This window comes from Protopterus annectens, chromosome 1.part0 (assembly GCF_019279795.1).
Source record: "Protopterus annectens isolate FY-2018-M chromosome 1.part0, PAN1.0, whole genome shotgun sequence".
Classification (NCBI taxonomy): domain Eukaryota; kingdom Metazoa; phylum Chordata; order Ceratodontiformes; family Protopteridae; genus Protopterus; species Protopterus annectens.
This window is the reverse complement of record NC_056725.1, coordinates 1,291,541,512-1,291,563,521: the sequence shown is the minus strand read 5'-3', so window position 1 is coordinate 1,291,563,521 and position 22,010 is coordinate 1,291,541,512. Positions and strand designations below refer to the sequence as shown.

General features: G+C 36.8%; 1 protein-coding gene across 1 annotated transcript in view; it reads left to right on the top strand.

The window, feature by feature from the left end:
- The window catches only part of LOC122797671 (cytochrome P450 2D15-like), a 545,264-nt gene that overhangs the window by 312,755 nt on the left and 210,499 nt on the right, over positions 1–22,010 (top strand). Inside the window, exon 5 of the mRNA XM_044066214.1 lies at positions 15,193–15,366. Within this exon, the coding sequence (XP_043922149.1) occupies positions 15,193–15,366 (174 nt within the window). The remainder of the gene's footprint in view (positions 1–15,192; positions 15,367–22,010) is intronic.

The following is a 22,010-nucleotide window of genomic DNA, read 5'->3' as shown; positions in this document are numbered from 1 at the left end:
AATGTTACAATGAAAAGGCACTTAATTTACACAAGGGAACACAAGCCTGGTGAAACTTTTACAACATATATACCTGACCTGAGAAATAAGGCAAAAATATGCAAATTTGGTGATTTAAGGGATGTGTTGATAAAGGATAGACTTGTGTCTGGTATAAAAGATGATGCTGTGAGTAGGATTTTGCTTCATGACGGTGATTTAACTTTGAATATGGCCATTGATATTTGTCAGATATACGAACTCACAGAAAAGCACACAGATATGCTTACAAATGAGAATAGCTCTAGAAGGCACTGTGATAAAGCTCATGTTGATAGTATGCAGCATGTGGTTAAAAGAAACAGGCCCAAGCAGTTGGCAGCAACTGTAGCCCCTGCAGTACTCACTGATAAACCCCAGAACTTTCCAGAAAATTCCAGAGTTTGTGGGGTCTCAGTGAAGCAGAAGAGTGAATCAGCAAACTCAAAGCATGGGCCCCAACCTAGTTTCACTGCCAACTGTTGTAATTGTGGTGGAAGTCATAAATTTAAAAGGGAGAGATGGTTAGCTTTTGGTCAGCAATTTTTCAAGTGCAATAAATGGAATAATTTCAAAGGGTTTTGTAAAACAAAAGGCCCACATTCTTATATTAAGAGGGAACATTTTAAGAAATGAGTCAATCACTTAGACAGCTGCAACCCTATTCTTTATCTTGATGGTGTGTCAGCGCTTCATGAAACAGTCAATGCAGTAGATTTAAGGGCAAAGAATGAAGTATTTTGTACTGTTCGGATAAATCGCAAATCCAGAGAGTTCAAAGTTGACACAGATTCCAAATGCAAAGTTATGTCAACATTTGCTAGAGTGTGTCATGGTGAAAGGCTTGATTTGGCAAGGTATGCAAGGCTTGTTGCTTATGGAGGTGAAGAAATTCAAACTGAAGACTCAGTAGTGCTTTCATGTTATTCTGCTGGAAGAAGTTACAACTTATTATTTTATGTGGTCAAGATACATGTCCAATCATTATTAGGGTCAGAGACAGTTTGAAAATGGGACTGCTTTCATTTAATAAGGAAGTACAGCAGGTTAGCTTAAAAGACTACTACTCTAATTTTGCCCAGTACATTTTTTCTACCTATGTGGATCTTTTTGAAGACAAACTAGGCAAACTTCCAGTTGTGTAATCCATGAAGTTAGACCTAGAGGTCAGTCCAGTTATCAGGCCAGCATGAAAAGTTCCAATAGCCATGCAGGATAGAATCAAAGCCGAGTTAGAAAAAAGGGTGCGACAAATTGTGATTTGTCCAGTTGCAACTCCAACTAAGTGGGTAACTTCCATGGTGGTAGCTCATAAGAAAAGCTCAGATGACATTAGAATATGTACTGACCCATGAGATTTGAACAATGCACTAGAAAGACCTCATCATCCAATGCACACAGTTGAAAAAATTGCAACCTCAATGCCAAATGCCACTGTTTTTTTTTTTTCTGTCTTAGATGCAAACTGTTCATTTTGGCAAATTCAGCTTTACAAAAAGTTCTCAATGCTCACTACTTTCAGTACTCCGTTTGGCAGGTACAGATTTTTGAAAATGCTATTTGGGATAAATTTTGCAAGTGAAGTCTTCCAATGTGCAATGGAGCAACTTTTTTCTGGGTATCCTTGTGCTATTATAGTAGACAACATACTAGTAGGAGGTAACGGCGGAGAAGAACATGACGAAAACCTCAGAAAAGTTCTAGAAAGGTCTCGTCAAGTGAATCTTAAGCTCAATCCACAGAAATGCAAATTCATACTACAAGAAGTTACTTGTGTTGGTCACATATTTACTAATACAGGCCTACAACCAGACCCATCAAAGCAAACAGACATTCTCGAGATGTCAGTTCCAGACAATGTTCAAGCCCTGCAACATTTTCTTGGCATGGTCAACTACTTAGGCAAGTTATTTACAAATTTGAGCTAACTTTCAGCATCGTTTAGAGAGCTGATATGTAAAGATATATCCTGGTCTTGGTTAGAGCAACACCAAAGAGCATTTGATCTCCTAAAACAGAGAATTGCTCTCAGCAAATTTCAGATACTATGAGGTTTACAAGCCAGTAACTCTTTCCTGTGATGCTTCAAAATTTGGTCTTGGTGCAGTTATTCTACAAGAGGATCAACCTGTTGCCTATGCATTGAGAACTCATACCCAAACTGAAATGCAGTATGCCCAGCTTGAGAAAGAGCTTTTGGCAATTGTGTTTGCATGTTGGAAGTTCCATGATTATGTTTATGGTAGACCTATCCAGACTGCAACAGACCACTAACCTCTTGAGAAAACCCATGCATTCAGCTCCAGTCCGACTGCAACATATGATACTGAGATTGCAAAAGTGTAATTTTATTTTGGTCTACAAGAAAGGCAACCTTCTTTATCTTGCTGCTACATTATCCAGATAGCCCAGAAACACCACAGAACAGCATGAGAATGAGAATCTTGATGTTGAAGTCATGGAAGGAGAAATTTTTTTCTTCCACACATCTTGATGAGCCCCTCAAAATAAAATTAGAAAAGAAAACAAAACAAAATTTTTTAAATTTTAGTAGTCCTGACTACACTTTTAAAGTGCACAGACTCACTGGGATTATATGTCAGGTCCAGACTGCAACAGCAGCAGTCTCGTCATCAGGAGGGAGCTTTTACTCAGGATCTCATCAGGAAGGAGCTTTGCTTGGGATCTCACGGGTCTTTGTGAGTATTGCACAGGCAGGATATGGTATGGAGAACAGACAGGTAAGTGTATGGCGCATTTTACTTTATACTGTGTGTGTTAGCTGGATATATTAGTGCTTTTAACTGGATGGATATAGTAGTGCTTTTAACTGGATAGAGTAGTGTGTGTGTGTGTGTGTGTGGTGGTGTGGTAGGGAATACCTGAGGCTTGAACCCTATACCCTGTATGCAGGTGTTAAAGACTTGAGTTCCCTACCCACCACCATTTGTTTTTGTCTCATATTTGATCTGATCTGTTTCTTATAATATCTGTGGTTTGTAAATGATGCAATGCTTGATATTTGATGGTGTAGTAGTAGCATTGTTGCCTCACAGCTGCAGACTTTCTGGTTTGATTCTTGGCTGGGGTTTCTTCTTTGTGGGGTCCGTATCTTCTCCCTGTGTTTGTGTGGGTTTGCTTTTGTGTCCTCCCATGTTACAAAGACATGTCTGCATTATTTCTTCCTGGGCCTCTGCTGAAAATTGTTTTTTTGTTCGAAGTCAGACTGTCCTGATTAATAAATGTTAAATAAAATTGACAGGCATTTGAATTTCAGACTTCAGGTTTCTGAATGTTTAATTCCTTGCAGATTTGATGGTGCAGTGGTAGTATTGCTGCTTCACAGCTATAGGTTTTCTGGTTTGATTCTTGGTTGGGGTGGCTTCTGTGTGGAGTCTGCATCTCCTCCCCGTGTTTGTGTGGATTTGCTCTGGTGCCCTGCCATTTTACAAAGACGTGTCTGCAGTATTAATCCCTGCGTCTCTGCTGAAAATTGTTTTTGTTCTGTCCTCAATAAAATTGACAGGCATTTGAATTTCAGACTTCTGGTTTCTGAATGTTTACCTCCTTGCAGATTTGATGGTGCAGTGGCAGTATTGTTGCCTCACAGCTATAGGTTTTCTGGTTTGATTCTTGGTTGGGGTGGCTTCTGTGTGGAGTCTGCATCTCCTCCCTGTGTTTGTGTGGATTTGCTCTGGTGCCCTGCCATTTTACAAAGACGTGTCTGCAGTATTAATCCCTGCATCTCTGCTGAAAATTGTTTTTGTTCTGTCTGCAGTAAAATTGACAGGCATTTGAATTTCAGGCTTCAGGTTTCTGAATGTTTAATTCCTTGCAGATTTGATGGTGCATTGGTAGTATTGTTGCCTCACAGCTATAGGTTTTCTGGTTTGATTCTTGGTTGGGGTGGCTTCTGTGTGGAGTCTGCATCTTCTCCCTGTGTTTGTGTGGATTTGCTCTGGTGCCCTGCCTTTTACGTATTAATCCCTGCATCTCTGCTGAAAATTGGTTTTGTTCTGTCCGCAGTAAAATTGACAGGCATTTGAATTTCATACTTCAGGTTTCTGAATGTTTAATTCCTTGTATAATTGATGGTGCAGTGGTAGTATTGTTGCCTCACAGCTATAGGTTTTCTGGTTTGATTCTTGGTTGGGGTGGCTTCTGTGTGGAGTCTGCATCTCCTCCCTGTGTTTGTGTGGATTTGTTCTGGTGCCCCTCTGCTGAAAATTGGTTTTGTTCTGTCCGCAGTAAAATTGACAGGCATTTGAATTTCAGACTTCAGGTTTCTGAATGTTTAATTCCTTGCATAATTGATGGTGCAGTGGTAGTATTGTTGTCTCACAGCTATAGGTTTTCTGGTTTGATTCTTGGTTGGGGTGGCTTCTGTGTGGAGTCTGTATCTCCTCCCTGTGTTTGTGTGGATTTGCTCTGGTGCCCTGCCATTTTACAAAGACGTGTCTGCAGTATTAATAAATTGACCGGCATTTGAATTTCAAACTTTATGTTCTTCAGAATACATAGTAGCACAACCTTTTTTCTAGCAATTTTCTAAGTTTATAAGATGAATATTTTAAATTTGTCCCTATTTTTGGGACTGTATTCCCTCATTATTGGCTTCGTCCAGGTTTTTGTGCTAAGGTTGACAGCTATGGCAAGAACTGAATTCACTGAATATGTTTGAGGGCTGTATTCCCTCATTACTGGGTTTGTCCAGGTGTTTTGTACTAAGAGGTTGACAGCTATGGTGAGAACTGAATTCACTAAATGATAGCCATTTAAGTTTCAGTCTTCCTCTTTTACAGAGCAGCTGATGTGCGTGGTGTATGTTACTCTGACTGTTTTTTGCTCAGGGACCTTGGCAGTAAAATATATGGTGGCAACACAACATTTTATTCTAGCAACTTTCCAAGATTATACAAGCAATGTTTAATGTGTCCCTGGTTTTTGGGCTTTTGACCCCCAATACATTTTGGCTTTTTCCAGTTTTCTTGAGCTGCGAAGTTGAGATGCAGTTGAGTATTGAGTAGATTTTACAAGGAGCTGAGAGCTGCAGGGGAATAGAAGTTTAATGCTTTACTTAGTTAATACTATAGCACAACAGGTTGTGTACTTGCTTTTGATGCAGAAGGCTGTGGGTTCTACTCCCCCAAGGGGTAGATGCTGCCGTACTGAGAATGTTCTCCTTGGTGAAGATACTACCTATGAGTTTGTTATCAGTTTGCCATCCATTTCCTCTTGCAATATTATTACTAGCTTATCATTTTTTTAATGTTATATATAGGCAATTTATTCCTGAGGGGCAACAGACACTTTATTTTTCGATGAAACCATGAAATATAAAGGTGATTGCTAGCAGCAACCGCTTCATTAGTTACAGATTTCTTTAATGTGGAATTATTTAGATGACTTACTTCAGAGATTGTGCATATTTACTGATAATGGACTGTAGAATTGTGCATATTTACTGATAAAGGTGCACTGTAGAATTGTGCATATTTACTGATAATGGTGGACTGTAGAATTGTGCATATTTACTAATAATGGTGGACTGTGGAATTGTGCATATTTACTAATAATGGTGAACTGTAGAATTGTGTATATTTACTAATAATGGTGGACTGTGGAAGTCTGAGTAGACTTTTTTATGATAAATGTTCTCAACTGGGCAGTTTTGCCATTATGGGTGCATATGGTTTGTTTCATTGCTTACTGGAAAAATGTTCAAAACAAATTTAAAACACCCTCTAACAAGTGTACTGTATTGTACAAGGAATATAATTTTAGTACAATGAGGAAGGTGTATCAAAGAGCACATGTATGTTTCATATGCAAGGGGCCTATGATTCGAAAACAGCCCAAAATTATTTTTTATCTGCCACTGGCAAAATGTATTTTCTTTGAATATGGGTTTCAATGCTGTTTCAATGAATGTGAGTTTCAAGGGCAGAGAAGTTTTAATGCTAAGTTTTCATTGTGAGACTGCATTGCTTTGTTTGACAGATGACTTAGTGTTTGTGCTGTAAAATACAAAATAAAACTTTCAAATGAAGTCCAACTCATCATAGAAGTAAAGCAGTATGCACATTAGTGTTTATGGTAAATGGGTTCATTGGAATGGCTGCAGAGGCTCCATTCAACCATTATTTTTGAACTATACCTCCCAACTGTCCAGATTTTCAAAGAATTAATAGATTTTTGCTTCTTATTTTTGGTTTGTTGTTCATAAAATTTGTAGTTTTAATTCCTAAATGATTTGCCAGAAGTCACTAAATAATAAGTTTCAGACTTCATAACCTTCAGAAAAATGCATGTTAAAGTAAGAGCTGTTCTATCAACTGTCTCAATTTATACAAGAGCAATTTTAGTACTGTTTATATGTGCCCCAATATATATGGCCTTGTTCAGATTTACTGCATTAACAGGTTGAGAGGTACATGCAAATAAATTGCTTTATAGAATTAGGCATAGCCAACCTCTCAACTGTCCCCAATTTTTGGCTCAAAATGTTGCTCTTCCCCTAATAATCCCTCCAAGAAATAGCAATTTTGGAAGAAAACATGGAGGGTTTACAATTAAGAAATAACTGTAATAATCAAAGTTATAGATTACTTGAAATGCATGTAGATTCTTTTATTTTGTCAGCTGCTCAAGGTAGCAGTACTAATATTAAAGTGTCCCTTCTTTGACAGGTAGCAGCTGTATTGTGTGTCTATTTTATATTTTGCATCACATTTTTGGTCCATTTTAATAAAATTGTGTTTTGGCAAATTAGTGACAAATCACTAAAGACTGAAGTTAGAAAATGACAGACATTTGAGTTTCAGATTTTATACCCTTCAGAAAATTCATACTAATGCAAGACCTATTCTATTATCTTTCTAAGTTTATTAGAGCAATATTTAAAATTGTCCTTATTGTTGGCCCTTTGTCCCACTTCTGTGTATGTCTTTGTCCAGATTTCTTGCTCTTGAGGTTGAGAGGTATGACAATGTGTCAGGGGCCATCACAGTCAGCCAGAGAGATTTCAAATTGTGACATGCCCCATGTAGTGACTCTGGATGTGTCCAAGCAAGGCAAGGAGTAGTTGTATCTACAGTGGCTTTTCATCTGTCCTTGATTTTGCAGAATGGTCTGGTTTCTGTCATATTTTGTACTGTTGATTTATGCTTATTACTCAGATTTATGCTTATTACTCAAAGTGCCTGTTGCTCTGTGTTTAAGTAGCAATGCTTTAATGACCATAAGGTAAGCTTGTCTGACATCGTAAGATGCAAGTCAACATTGAAAGCCTTTCTGTTGTTGCCATGCAGAGAATACTTGACTAGATAATGTATAAGCCTTGGGTATTAAGGACAGGATTCCATTATTTTAAAAAGCTCATTACACTTGTTGGAGACTTCCAGTCATCTCTACAGACTTTACCTGTAAACTAAACAGAATGCCAATCATGTGTGGTCCATAACCTGTACAGTAATCCTTTAAGCAATGTATCTTGAGCTTGTTTCTTGTTTGCTTTTCATTTTTTACTTTTATCATGTTTTCCCATGAAACAAGTTGTCAGGCAGCAGGTCTTTTTTGGATAAGAAACATTTTTACAATTGGGGACATCACAGAGATTTCTACTTTCAGCATGTTACTTGGTACTTTAATAAAGCTGAATATGTTATAATTAGAACTGCAGTGCAAGGAGAAGTGGTTTGAGTTGAGTGCTTCTGGTTTTTCTTATACTTGATTTTGACTGGCATTCCAGTAATGTATTTAAAAAGTAATTTATTTTTTCATGCCTCACAACCTTTTGTTTCCATCTAGATATTAAGTAAGCTGTCATGCAGCCAATGCATTGAAATATTTTTATTCTTCTACACTTATTTTTGTCTTGATTGGACTTTCATAATGATGGTTTGCCACCCAGGGCAGCGTATTTAATTAAAGTTAGCACTGATGAGCTGAGAGATCACACAGCCACAGATCCAGTTTTACAGAGGCTCAACCACTTTATCAATCAAGGATGGCCATCAAAGCAATCTAGATTATCTCAATAAGGGCAACCTTAATTTCCATACAGAGATGAGATTTTGAAATGGTATCATTATGAAAGGTCTGAAAGTAATTGTTCCAAAGTCCTTGCAAGAAGAGTACATTACTATCCTGCATCTCGGTCACCCAGGAACTGACTCTACCAAAAGAAGGGCGAAAAAGTTAGTATTTTGGTCTTCTATGTCACAAGGCATTGAGAGAGCACTTTCATCTTGTTCTGTGTGTAATAGTACTAAGCCACATCAGCAGAATGAACCACCTCAGCTAAACCATATTCTGGAACTACCTTGTCGACAGTAACCATCGACATTTTTGAGTGAAATGGTCAACATTATTTGGTGTTAGCAGATTCTTACTCCAATTGGTTTAATATTGTCTTACTTCCTAACGTAGCATCCAATACTGTCATTACTAAGATGAAGCGTCATTTTGCAGTACATGGTAGTCCACACAAAGTTGTTGCTGACAATGGTACACAGTTTACAAGCCAACTGATCAAAAGATTTGCTGAAGAATGGGATTTTACTCATGTCACAAGTAGCCCTGAGTACCCACAGTTAAATGGTTTAGCAGAACATGTAGTTCAAAATGCAAAACAGTTACTAGAGAAGTCAAAATTAGATAATAGTGATGTTTTCCTGAATCTCTTAAATCTCAGAAATGTTCCTCATGATAAACATTTTGGTTCACCTGCTCAGAGACCTCTGTAGAGACAAACCAGGACCACATTGCCAATCAGTAGTCAATTGTTGGTTCCATGTGTTAAGAACAGCAAATTAGTGAAAAGCAATCTGTCAAAGAAGCATTTAACCCAGAAGTCCTACTATGAGAAGGAGAAGTGATAAGGATGCAATAGTCCAAAGTTTATGATCGGATTGGTGTCTTGAAGAGCATTTGCCCAGAGCCAAAATCATACATTGTGGAATCACAAGGAGCAGACTTTAGGTAGAATCAGAAGCATTTACTACTGGTGTCTCAGCCTATACCACAGCGTATAGACTGTGAGAAATACTGTTTGTCTCAGAGTGAGCTGTCCGGTGTTCCAATTCCACATAAAGTTCCAGAGGACATTCCCATTCCTGTGACGAATCCAGAAGTTCCTGATACAAGTTGTTCATTCAAGACTCTCCTTGCTAAACTTGTTATGTTCCGAGATATGGTCATATCTCTAAACCCTGTCACAGATACAAAGCAATTTGGAGATGAACATTGTGTTTTGTTTCTAATGTCTATAGTTATGCATGTCTAACTCTAATATTGTTTTTACAAAGGACAATCTTTTTAAGAGAGAGGATGTAGATCAATGTGTGTGTATGCACCTTTAAGAAGCTATCCAAGGGCTTGTACAAGTGTATAAATACTGAGCATGTGCGAGCCTGACTGCCATTTTGTAGTTAGCTGTTGAGATGTAAGCATGTATGTATGTAAGGTCTGTCTGTTAACCAGTTTGTTTGTATTTTATGATGCTGCTATCCATTCTGATGTGTTTCTATGTATTAAAGCATCTAAATGTAATACCCTGCCTGCTTGTCATCTATGTTAGAGAGGGATGAGCGACATATACAACTCCTAAAAATGAATAAAAGAACATAAACAGCTCTTTAGTTATTTTGTCATAAATGCTGTATTTCTTTGTTTTTTAAACTTATTTTATTCAAGTTTATTCATCTTTTGACTATATATTTTTTAAGCTTTCATGAGCACTTTGTGTACAGCTATACTAATGCTGTCATTGCGACAGTTTGAGAAATATTATATAATAATTTATTAAACATTCACACATGAATTGTGCATATATTATTTTGTTGTCTTTATATCCTATTTTCTATATTTTATTTTATAAGGGCATACTTTTGAATTAGCATTCTGTAATTATCTCTATATTTTATTTTATGACATACTTTTGAATTAGCATACTATAATTATCTCTATCAGACTTTTAATTACATCTATTTGATAATGTTATATAAATTAAAACTTAATTCTTTGCAGTCTCTTTCCTACTATTTTTCTTTTGTTTACTAGTATAGAATACAAGTAAAATGTTAACTTGCTATTATCAAGCTAGTGGCTATCCCCATATTATTATTATTATTACTAATACTGTTATTATTTTAGGCTTATTACTTCTTTCCCAAAGTATCCTTAGAGTTCTACTATGACTCATCAAAAAGTAAAAAAAAAAAAAGGGTCATTATCTTGCCTGGATAAAAAGCAGAAAACATAAACTCCAATGGTAGATCAAGTCCCCGTATCTGCAAACTTATATAAACTCCACAGTTACACAAACATGAAGAAAGGAAAATGATTCCAAATTAAAGAAATAACGTCTGGCACACACATAGAAACCACACTAGCCAGTGATTTTCTAGTTAAAATAGCAATCATGAAGTTCAACTTCACTGAACTGAACACAAATAAATGGTACCTCATGCACTTTAATTTTGATGGGGTGTAGTGAAGCCTATTCATACATTCATTTGGGATTGATTTATAAAGGTTTTAGATCAGGTCATTAAAAATTTCTGTATCTAGACTATGTTTGATTACAAGAGTATAAAGCAGGCAAACAGATACAAAAAAATTATTCCATTAAAGATGACTGGTGAGGTAGGGTTAAGGCATAAGGAGGAAAACAGAACAATGAAAGACGGTAATTATGTTTTTACTATGATTTTCCCCCTTCTGAATGCTGAACATTAAGTTTTCCCTAACTGGACTTGACCCATTCATACCCTAGACATAAGGAGCTTCATCCTTCAGATCCACCTGAGCAACTACTATCCAGAAGAGCCATCATCCTGGAAGACATCATGGTATTTGCATACTCAACAACATCTTAGTGATGAGAGCTTTTTTAGAATTTAGCTAACTTCATCCTATGGGTAAGGAATCACCATGAGGAACTACAAAGCCCTCCCCAGGAAAGTGCCTGTTCCCACCCACTAGCTAATGAGATGTACCATCATGCAGTAACTTGGTGGAATGAAAAACTGCCCTAGAACACCTACACTGTCTTATTCCTCCTCACAGGGTCCACATGGAGGGCACACATTCACCTCCACCACATCCTTCTTTCCAGGATAGATACAGCCATACTCCCTGCCTGTGCCATCAAGTATTAACTGAAATAAGATTACCTGGGCTGTAGTCAGGGCTTTAGCCTTCTTTGCTGCTGGTGTAAGCAGAGATAGTAATTAATGAATTGAATAGAGAATTTGAAGATGAAGGCTAAACAATCTGTTTCTGTTCTATGTTTCCTTACATCTCTTTTTTTGGTCTCTTTTTGACTATTTGTGTTTGTAATTTTTAAGTAAAGGTCAGTAAATTAATATCATATCTTTATATCACTTATAATTATATGCCCACCTTATTAATAAAACAGAAATCTGTGATAATTTCTAGATGAATATCAGGTATTCATCGAATATCTATGATGTTTGACATGAAAACAAATACCTTAAAACACATCTCATGAACCTGGGCCTGCTGAAGTAATCTTTCCAAGTATTGTTGTTCCTCATGTCGATCCATGATAACGTGACAACTACTGCTGTTTTGTTGTCATCAGCAAATTTCCAAACCTAACATTTACGTGACACTGGGAAAAAATTGCTTATAGCCTACAATGCAAACCCTCACTGTTCCATCAATTAACCAGCTATTTATCTATTTAATTGTATATGCATTAAAAGTCCTTTATAATCTGGTGAGACAGAAGCAAATCACATGTCTTAGCCATGTCTAAATAAATCATGCCCACTACTTAGTCATTATCTAAGAAGTCACCTACATCAGCATAAAAACAATTATAATATTTGTGGTTGTTGATCTTCCTGAAGAAAATCCATGCTGGTAGATGTCAAAATATACTTCAGTTACTGAATACTATATTACTTGGGGTCTATATTTCATTGTCAAAAGCCGACAATGTCAAATATGATATTGTCGACATGACAATAGCAAACGTTCAGAATATTGAATGTGTAAATGGAAGTCTCCATAAGGACAGATTTCCATTTACTTCAATGTAGTGCGGTCTCAGAGTTGGTATATTTAAGAAGCAGGGGTGTGGGGGGTGCAGGGGGGCATGCCCCACTGCCTACACCCTTTAGTTTTTCATTTTTTTTTTTTTTAATTATTTTTTAGGAACATTCGATGTTTTAATAGTTTGATCATTAAAGGTCGACCTTTAGTGATTCCAACTATTAAACATTTGATGTTCTAATATAGACCCTATTACTTGTACAACTTATCACTGGTAAGACTTATGGACCTACAATTTTAAAAATTACACCTTCCTTCTGAATTGGAGCAATATAAGCACATTTCCAGCTGGACGGAACTTTACCTGAATTTAGTGTTTCTTGAAATAAGTATAACAGTATTTTTTTTAATATAATCCTTTATAGAAAACAGAAAGACACCATTCATCTCATACAGGCCTGTAGTTGTATCTAACCGTATCTGCTTATGCTTATCATAGCAAGCGCCTTCTCCAGCATGTCGTCTGTTATAATAGGACAATCTTCTTCCATTACCAATTCTCCACACCTTATTTTATTTTGTATGCTAATTCAATATACAAATCCCCCCAGCTTGCCTTGCTTAGTAATCAGCAAAGCATTCAACCGCAAGGACATTTTTGCTTCATAGCATAAGACATGTTACCATAAAAACATTTCCACATCTGATTTATAGACAAGTCATCAAAATTTACTTTCCATTCCTTAGATCTCAGGAAATTTTAGAGTGCTGGATAATCTTCTTTATTAAAATTTCTCCCCATAATTCTATAACACTTTCTTTTACTACTACTCCAGTTAAAATCATATTTAACTACAGCAATTTCTTTAGATCCAATTAATTCCATTACCTTAACACTTGAAGTATCATCTTTCAGTATGGACTGCATTAAATTTAGTTTTTTACTCTTTCTTGTTGGCTGATAAACATGTTGAATAGCCCATAATTTTTAAAAGATGTGTATTTCAAGATTCATCATTCTCACTTCCCTGAGAGAGTCTTCTAATCAATTATTGATAAATTCAGATCCCCTCCAAGAATAAAATTTACTTCAGTAGCATAATCCCTTTGTGTTTAGGCCAAGTTTTGTGTTGTTCCTTATTTAAAGATGCAAATCTGAAAACCACACTATAGTATGTTTTCTCTTTTATCATGAATACCCACAATTACATTTTCTTATTCTAATTTGCTTTTTTTTTTCAAAAGGTTGCAGGAGCTGTGGAAAGTGGCCATTATATGCACACTGCTTATCTTGACCTGGCCAAGGCTTTTGACACTATTACACCCTGCTTGTATTATTGAAAAATTAGACAAGCTTAATGTAAACCCATTCATTGTCCAATGAATGGTAAATTGTCTAGCCAGCAGATCTCAAGTTGGGAAAGTTGTTGGTTCCCTGTATTAATATAAAATTGTAACTAATGGGGTGTCACAGAGATCAGTTTTGGGCCCTTTCCTGTTTGGCATTTATTTTGTAGACATCCAATATAATATCCCAAAAGTATGGATGACCAAGTTTGCTGATGACTGCAAACTGGGCACTGTTATCTGCTTATCCATTGATATAAAACAGCTCCAGCAAGCTCTGCAGTATGCACATACATGGTTTATCAAAAACGGTCTCAGACTAAATGAAAAAAGTACAGCATATTAGTGCTAGGCAGAAAAGTTGCTCCCACCGATCATGTTGCAAATTTTACTCCTCTTTTGACAGATGTAATCATAAATGACTAAGTGCAACTGTTTCTCTCTCATTCAGTCATCATGTTTCCACCACAGTCAGAAGATTCTTCTACCTGACCCAGTTAATTTCAGTGGCAATATCTTCAACATACAAAGAAGTCATCCTACCACTGTACTCTTCTGTTCCAAGAACCATCATTGAATACAATGCCTCCTTTAGTATGTATTTTTATCAAAACTTTTGATTTGTACTTAAATGTGTATATGGCTAGGCATCTTACGGTCCCCTGATTACTTAACTATTATGTTCCTTTGTTCATTAACTGACAGAACCTAGGACATAAAAACACATAACAGATGCCAATACCCCACCTCCTTAGAGGTATTACTAAACCATATCACTCCTCACTGTTTGTAAGCTGGGGACTTAAAAACTTCATAATGAGTATTGATTTCTAACCTCCTTAAATGTATCACTAAACCATATCACTCCTTGCTGTTCTGACACTGTACAGAGAACTAACCAATGTAAGCCTTCTGGGTGCCTGTAATTTGCCATCGACTTTATTCACAAAACTCAGACTTGTGAGTTGTTTACAAGCTTTGCAAGTTATTTTGATGACTTCAGTTCTCTCCATTTTTTTGAGGTACAGAATTATAGGAGGCAGTACATTTATACACCAGGAGTATAGGGCAAAGCTGTTTGCATTGACTGTTTTTATCTGATTTTTATTATGTAATTATGTCATTTCATTATTTTAAATTTTCTAGACTTGAGATTTATAGGCTTAATTTTCCTGTTGAGCCAAACATCCTATGAACATTGGAAGCCTTTTCATACCACTGTTGTACAATGCAAGGTTTATAGTCGTACATAGCACACCAAATATCACTGATTTACATCAATAATGGCTGACATAGCCCAGCAGACTTCAATTCTTCAGGTAGAAATCTCTCTTATACATTACATGTCACAGTGCTGAATATGCTGTGTGAAACTAAATCTTATATATTGTATTTTCTTTGTTAAATAAGCTGTGATATGCGCTACTATGAGATTAATCTTTAAAGGAAAATCCTGCATTTTTTATGCCTCTGTAATGGTGACAAAAACACAAGTACATATTACTTCTAATATTATTTCAAAGCTGAGATGACTTATGATGTCTAAATACTTAGTAGAAGTGATTATCTGTACATTTATAACTAAGTCCACAACTCTCTTCAACATTCGATTTAGTTCATAATAGAATGCATTAGGGTTAAATACAAATCAGCACAGCACAGGTTCATAGGTTCATAGATACATTTCAGACATTCTTTTCTCCTTCATACTTCAAAGCAGGATTGCAGCAACTTAGCCATAAATAAAGCTTTACATTTATATTTATGCTACCTAAAAATCAATTTAATTTTTTTGTACTATAGATGATGAATGTAATCCCCTGGGCTATTCGTTTTCCTGGACCTCATCAAAAAGTTGTTAAAATTCAAAGAAGAATTGAAGGATTATTGTCAGTCTTTATCAAGCAACACAAGGAAACATACGATCCCTCTGAGAAAAGAGATTTCATCGATGCTTTCTTAGCAGAAATGGAAAAGGTAGGAAACTTGTGCTTCTTTATATAATTTGCTAATATTATTTTTCACAGATCCAGGTATTACATAACCATCAAACTTAATATATAGCAAGTGAAACACTGACATGATTTTAGAATGGGAATATTACCTGAAGCATGCTGAGAAATGGATAGTTAATTGATACATAATATGCATTTCCTTCAGATATCGAAGGATACAGCTAACTTTGCCCTTACATCTTAATTTTGGCTTATATTAATAGCCCCTCCGTGAGCATTTTGCATTACTGAATTGAACAAACAGTTAACTTCTTTCTGTATTCCATAGAGTTAGTATGATTATAGTTGTTTCTTTTCTAAGTGATGTAATTATTCATAGTACTGCTATAATAAATAGACAGTATAGTTTACATGTAGACCAAATTAAACAATTCTGTGATGATGTCAGACCACATCCATGATCTCATTTATTCATTCACCCATCCATCCATCCACAACCTTTTTTTCCCATTTTTGCACATGGGGGTCAGCATGTCATTTCACTGATGGCAATCATCTACAGCCAAGGTGACCACCACAATAAAACTTCCTCTTGAGAGGAACAATTATGTATTCTTTTCAAAAAGTTATACAGAGTGATGTGGGATGTGAAGGAGGTTAGAAGTACCAACCAAAAATAATGCAGAGATCTCCCAAGTCATTGAAAAATGGAATAGAAAATACAAGAGGAGTGAGCAACCTTAAGAGCTGAAATGTAAAAAAATTTGCAAATGATCAGCACTGAGAGATGAAATCCAAGAGATCCAAGAGATTAGCAAAATACTGTATCAGATTCAATGAAGCCAAGCCCAAATGGACAAAAATGAGAAGAGGTCCAGGAGACAAAGCATTTGCATTATAGGTATCAACAAAAGTGTAGATTACAGTGATCTCAATTCCCTCCTACTACTAGACCCACTAAGGGAAAGATTTAATCTACAAGAATCATACTGGACCTACTAAGGGAAAGATTTCATCCACAAAAAAAGCTAAATGGTGAGTGAATTCACAAGGTTGAGAAAAAATTGTGGCAGGTTTGCACTATGGCACGTCTTAGTCCTAATACACATATATGAAGAAAAAACAGAATCCTGTAGCAAAAGTGCATACTGAACATAGTCCTGTACAGAGGTATATACACACACACAAACATGCACATGCACACACACACATACACACACACGCATATATGTACATATATATATATATATATATATATATATATATATATATATATATTTGTGTGTGTGTGTGTGTGTGTGGTTCTCCTGCATTTTACCAAACATGTTTGTCTGATAAATGCAGTGACATGAATTAATGTCAATGGTATGGATGGCTAAATGGTGGATATGTTGATGGTATGGAATGTCATTACAGGTAAGTGGAGTAAGAGGAAGGTAAGAACATGTTGCGTGTGTGTGTGTGTGTGTGTGTGTGTGTGTGTGTGTGTGTGTGTGTGTGTGTGGGTGTGTGCATACACATGTAAGTTAGGGTTAGGGTCAGGGATGAGTGAAGGATGGGTGTTGTGTGTTTGTGCATGAGTTTATGTATTTTAGGGTAAGGGTGAGGGTTAGGTTAGGGGATAGATGTAGTGTTATTTGTGTATGTTTCAGAGTATTTGTGTCTGAGTATGTCTTGTGTAGTGGCAGTGTTACACAGGGCAGGTGCTGGCATTTTGGGAGCCACCAGTAAGTTTTATGTTGGGGACCCTACGTAGGAGGGTATAAGGAAGAACCATGTTGCTGTCAGACCCCTTCCCTGTCAAGCTCCTCCCACCACTCTTTTAATGATCACTGTATAAAAGTGTTAGTACACTCAGACCAATACAAAGACCTGAAGGGCCACTATTAGTACATCAAGGCACACACACTGACTGGCATTTAGTCCCAATGTTACATTTCAAGCCTCAGTATCACAGCAAGGTAGACACTGTCAGAGAGGTATATGCACAACACTGGCTGGCATTCTGTAGCAATGTAACATTACAGCAAGTCTCTGTACCATGACAAACTCCCACAGAAATACACAAAGACATCCACGTAAACTCACACTAGACGAACACAGCACTACAGCAAGGCTGAACAGAGACACCCACAAAAGATGAATACAGTAGTACAACAAAACTGAACAGATACCCACAAAAGATGAAAACAGTATGGCAGCAAGACTGAAGAGAGACTCCCAACACACAGGACAGAGACACCCACATTAGACAAAGAGAGCACAACAACAAAACTGAAATAAACAAGATGCATTGGACATACTGACCTCACCACACAAGACAGCTACAGACATGCAGAACAGTCAGACGGCAGAGGCACACAAAACAGCCATATTGAAAAGACTACAGACTGATGCCGACAGACTTAAACCCAAAGAGAATCAGGTGACATCAAAAAGCATACAGGTGAAACACCAGTGTGTCATTAATCTGCAGCCACACCCCATCTCTCAATCTCCTACCCCAAGAAAACTGGAAAAAAGGCAAAAATATTGGTAGGACAAAGATGTAAACATCAGGGACATATTAAATAGTGCTTTTACAAACTGAGAAAAAAGGGTATTTGTCAATATTTCCCACAGCCCTCTCCATCTCTCAGTCACATCGCACAAGAAATGTAAAGGTAATGGTAGAACAAAGGAGACATTTCAAACTTAACCTACACATTTGCCAATATTCCATCACAGCCCTCACCTCTCAACTGTTTGGCAAAAGAAATCTGGACAATTCTCAAAGTAATGTTAGGACAAAGGCATAAAATCAAGTTAATTTCAAACTTAAAAATCTGGACATTTGGCAATAGTCTCACAGCCTCTACCTCTCAATCTTCTTGTACAAGAATTCTGGACATCGACAAATTAATGGCAGTACAAAGGTGCAATATGAGGGACACATTCTCAAGACTGCGTTTACAGACAAATGTTAGAACAAATTTTGCAGTGATATGCAGACATCAAAAAAAATCTGGCCATTTTGCAACAAACTCACTCCTTACCCCCTACCCCCACCCACCTCTTATTAGCACTACTGGGTAAAGTAAAAAATAATGGGAAAACAGAGGCATAACATCAAGGAAAGCTTAAACCTTAAACCTTGTTGTCATATATAAACAAAACAACACAGTATATAACCATTTTATGCAGACTATATACATGCAATATACTTGAAAATCATTTCATATTTGTTTTGCTTTTCACGTCTCCCCTCCCCACCTCTTTACCTCAATGAAATAATACTGGACAAAACCAGAATTAATGCAGAACAAAAGGCATAAGGCCAGGAAATTTTAAATACTTTTAGTTACAAAGATACCCCTCTTTCTCAACTTCTTAACACAAGCAATCTGGACAAAGCCCACAAGTAAGAATAGATTTCAATGTTATAAACTTAGAAAGGTGCTAGAACTTGATTTCTGTTAGTCTTACACTTTATAGCCTACAAAAAATGCAAACTCAAATGTATGTCATAATTTAGTGACTTCAGTCCTCAATGATTTGCCAGAAAAAGACATTTTTTTTGTGAGAACAGAAGAATAGACTAAAAATATACATCAGGCAAAAGTCTGGACATTCTGTGAAAATATGAACAGTTGAGAGGTATGCCTGCCAATTGCCCCCCCCCCAAAAAAAAAAAAAACAGCAAGTTGCCTTTTATAGATGGACTTACTAGTTCAACCAAGTTGATTGTGCTTTCTTCTGTTCTTCAGCTAACCGGACCACTCATGCTCACCCTGATGGAGAGACTGGCTTTTTTCCACAAGAGCTTTCAGTTGTCCTGAAAAAGACATTTTTTTTTCTTTTGAGTAGATTATTTTGTCCTTCAAAGTATAGTTAAAACAACTAGCAAGATTGGCTTCCCTAATAACTCAATCACTTGCTCCTCAACCCCAAATCCAAAACAAACTCCACACATCGTAACTATTTACTAGTCAAATCCCACTTAAGCTTGCAGCACTTGCCATTCTAAAGACAAATCTCCATGGATGCAGAATTACTGCAAGCTCCTCTGGGCCAATCAGGTCCTTTCTTTACACCTATGGCATTAAAAAAAAAAACTTTACAGACTGCAGCCAATCAGGTCCTAAAGTGGACTTGGTGGATTGCAACTTTTGCCAGTGTCACCTACTGAGTCAGGAAGATACATGGGAAAAAAATGCAAATGCAAACCGCAATTTCTTAACTGAGATTTTACTGCTGAAAACTTGATACCTGACTGCCAAGTCTTGATGGCTGCATCCCAGTGGGGGCCCTAACCTGCAACAATAGATTTGGGGGGCCCCCTGCAGTCGTGGGATTTGCAGGTGCCTAACACTGACTATGGTGGTACATTAAGGTTTAATGATGTAGGGTTAGGGTTGGGGGAAGGTACAGCATTAAGGTTAGGGTTAGCACCTATTACTATGGCGTTAAGCCTCCCTGATCTCTTTAGTAATGGGTGCTAACACTAACTGTAATGCTCCTCCTTCCCTCATCTCGAACCCTACACCTTCACGTCATTAAAACCTTCGTGTAAGACTGACACTATTCAGACAATTTTGAGGATAGTGTTACAGAAGGGGGGGTTAAGTTTTAATATCGGAAGAGGAAATAGTTTTCCTCTCTTGATATTATTGTTCTTGGTTATGTTTGTGTTCATTGTGTATGATTGAACTTATTTTGTCAGTCAGTCATACAAAAGAGAACCAAATACATACATACACACACACACACACACACACACATTATATATATATATAAATATATATATATATATATATATATATATATATATATATATAAGCTGTGCAAATGGAAGGGAAGTAAGACATGATTTCATGCTGACAAGGAATTTGCAGATTTCAAAACAACAAATTGAACATGAAATAAGTCCTGCCTGCAGAGCTCAACAAGGGTAATCAAAACTCCTGGCATTGACAGAACTGTAATGGGGTAAGGCAGAAGTGAGTCAGAAAAGACGATAGCATTAGAAGCAACAGGATGTGAAGAGGGCGTCCCATGAGTGGGAAAAAAACAGGAAACCCCAGAGGGGCAGCACATGAATCACAAAGACCAAAAGTCAGTGTCTAGAGTTCTGAAAAGAGATCATATTGCAAGTAGAATGGAGAATCGGTGATAAAAGATAAGCAAAACAGAAAGCTAGATAAGAGATGGTTGAAAAGCCTGCCTTGAGGAAGATTGTTTGATGAAGACAGGAAAGGAAGTAGAAAAATAAATAGAAGTGGAGACAGAGAACATGGTATCGTGGACTGAACTAAAGAGTGCTCTGACAGGTCACAAGATAGGGCATATATTGTTGGGGTATGGAAATGCTGAAAAAAAAAGAATAACAGACAGATGAAAAACAGAAACTACAGTTAAGAAAGGTGGATGAAGGAAAGATGTCAGGAAGCAAATTACAATGTAGAACAGAAAAAATAGACGAGTAAGCAAACAGTAAAAAGTAGCTCCTTAACTCTCTTTTCAAAGAGATACTTGCAAAACTCTGCCCATGTAGGGTTGTTCATAGCAATGTGGCAGAAGCCAACTAATAAATGCTTCCACTGAACAATCAGTACCACCAGAAAATTAATTTAGAGCCCTTGTGGTGTTGGGGAAGAGAAACAAATGCATTAATATCATAGAAGAGTGGCTCAGGGAGAAGCACAAACAAGTAAAACAGCATTAGCAACAAAGAAAAAGGAGAATGCATGAGCACTCAGAAAGAACTAAGTAATATTTATCAAAAAAGAACTACTTTATGCATTTAGTTACTTAGTTATTTATATATCTATATATATATATTTATGAATGTATGTATCTCTTATTTATTAACTACCATTTGTCAACCAGGATAGCCATTATGGATACCCTTTTCAGAAAAGGCTTGGGGAGAGATGCTCCACAAATCAGTGAGTTTCCATTTTCTATTATATACAAATAGGTAAATGTAATCATGGTAACAGTGATTTTATACAAAATGACCTAACAATGAAAGTAGCTGATCATTAATTGTGGAGAAAAAGAAAAGTTGACTGTATAATCACATTATCAAGATTAGATAGATAGATAGATAGATAGATAGATAGATAGATAGATAGATAGATCAATGAGAGATTCTGGTGCTTGCTCTAACTAAGGCTATAGCTTGCCAATTTCCTCAGGCATACAGTGGGAATAATATAGTAAAGGAAGCATAAGAAATGTAAACAATTAAAAAAAAATAGTAGATATGTTCGAATAAACGACCTTACCAGTGGATAGCTAGAGTGAGGCAAAGGTGGCAGCTGATGCAGCCACAAGGTGTTAAGGGATACAATTTGCACATGCCGATGTGTTAGTAGTCCAGTTATGGCATTCATTTCCATACTGGAATTCAGGAAATTAATGCTGGTACTACTTTTATGGCCAGGACTGAAGTGCTTTTATTGTCCTGAAGTACAACAGGACAAGGTGCAAAAATAGCACAGCTCTGGACAGTACAGCTGAATTCTGAAATTTTGGTATACGGGCAGTTGTTGGCATGCATTAGTAAAGTTAGAAAAATAATGCTCATCTCATCTCAAAGGTGAACTAAAGGGCAAAGAAGTAATGGTTAGGTAGAAGAATAGAACTAATGGAAGACAACACGAAAAGGTAAGGTGACAAAAG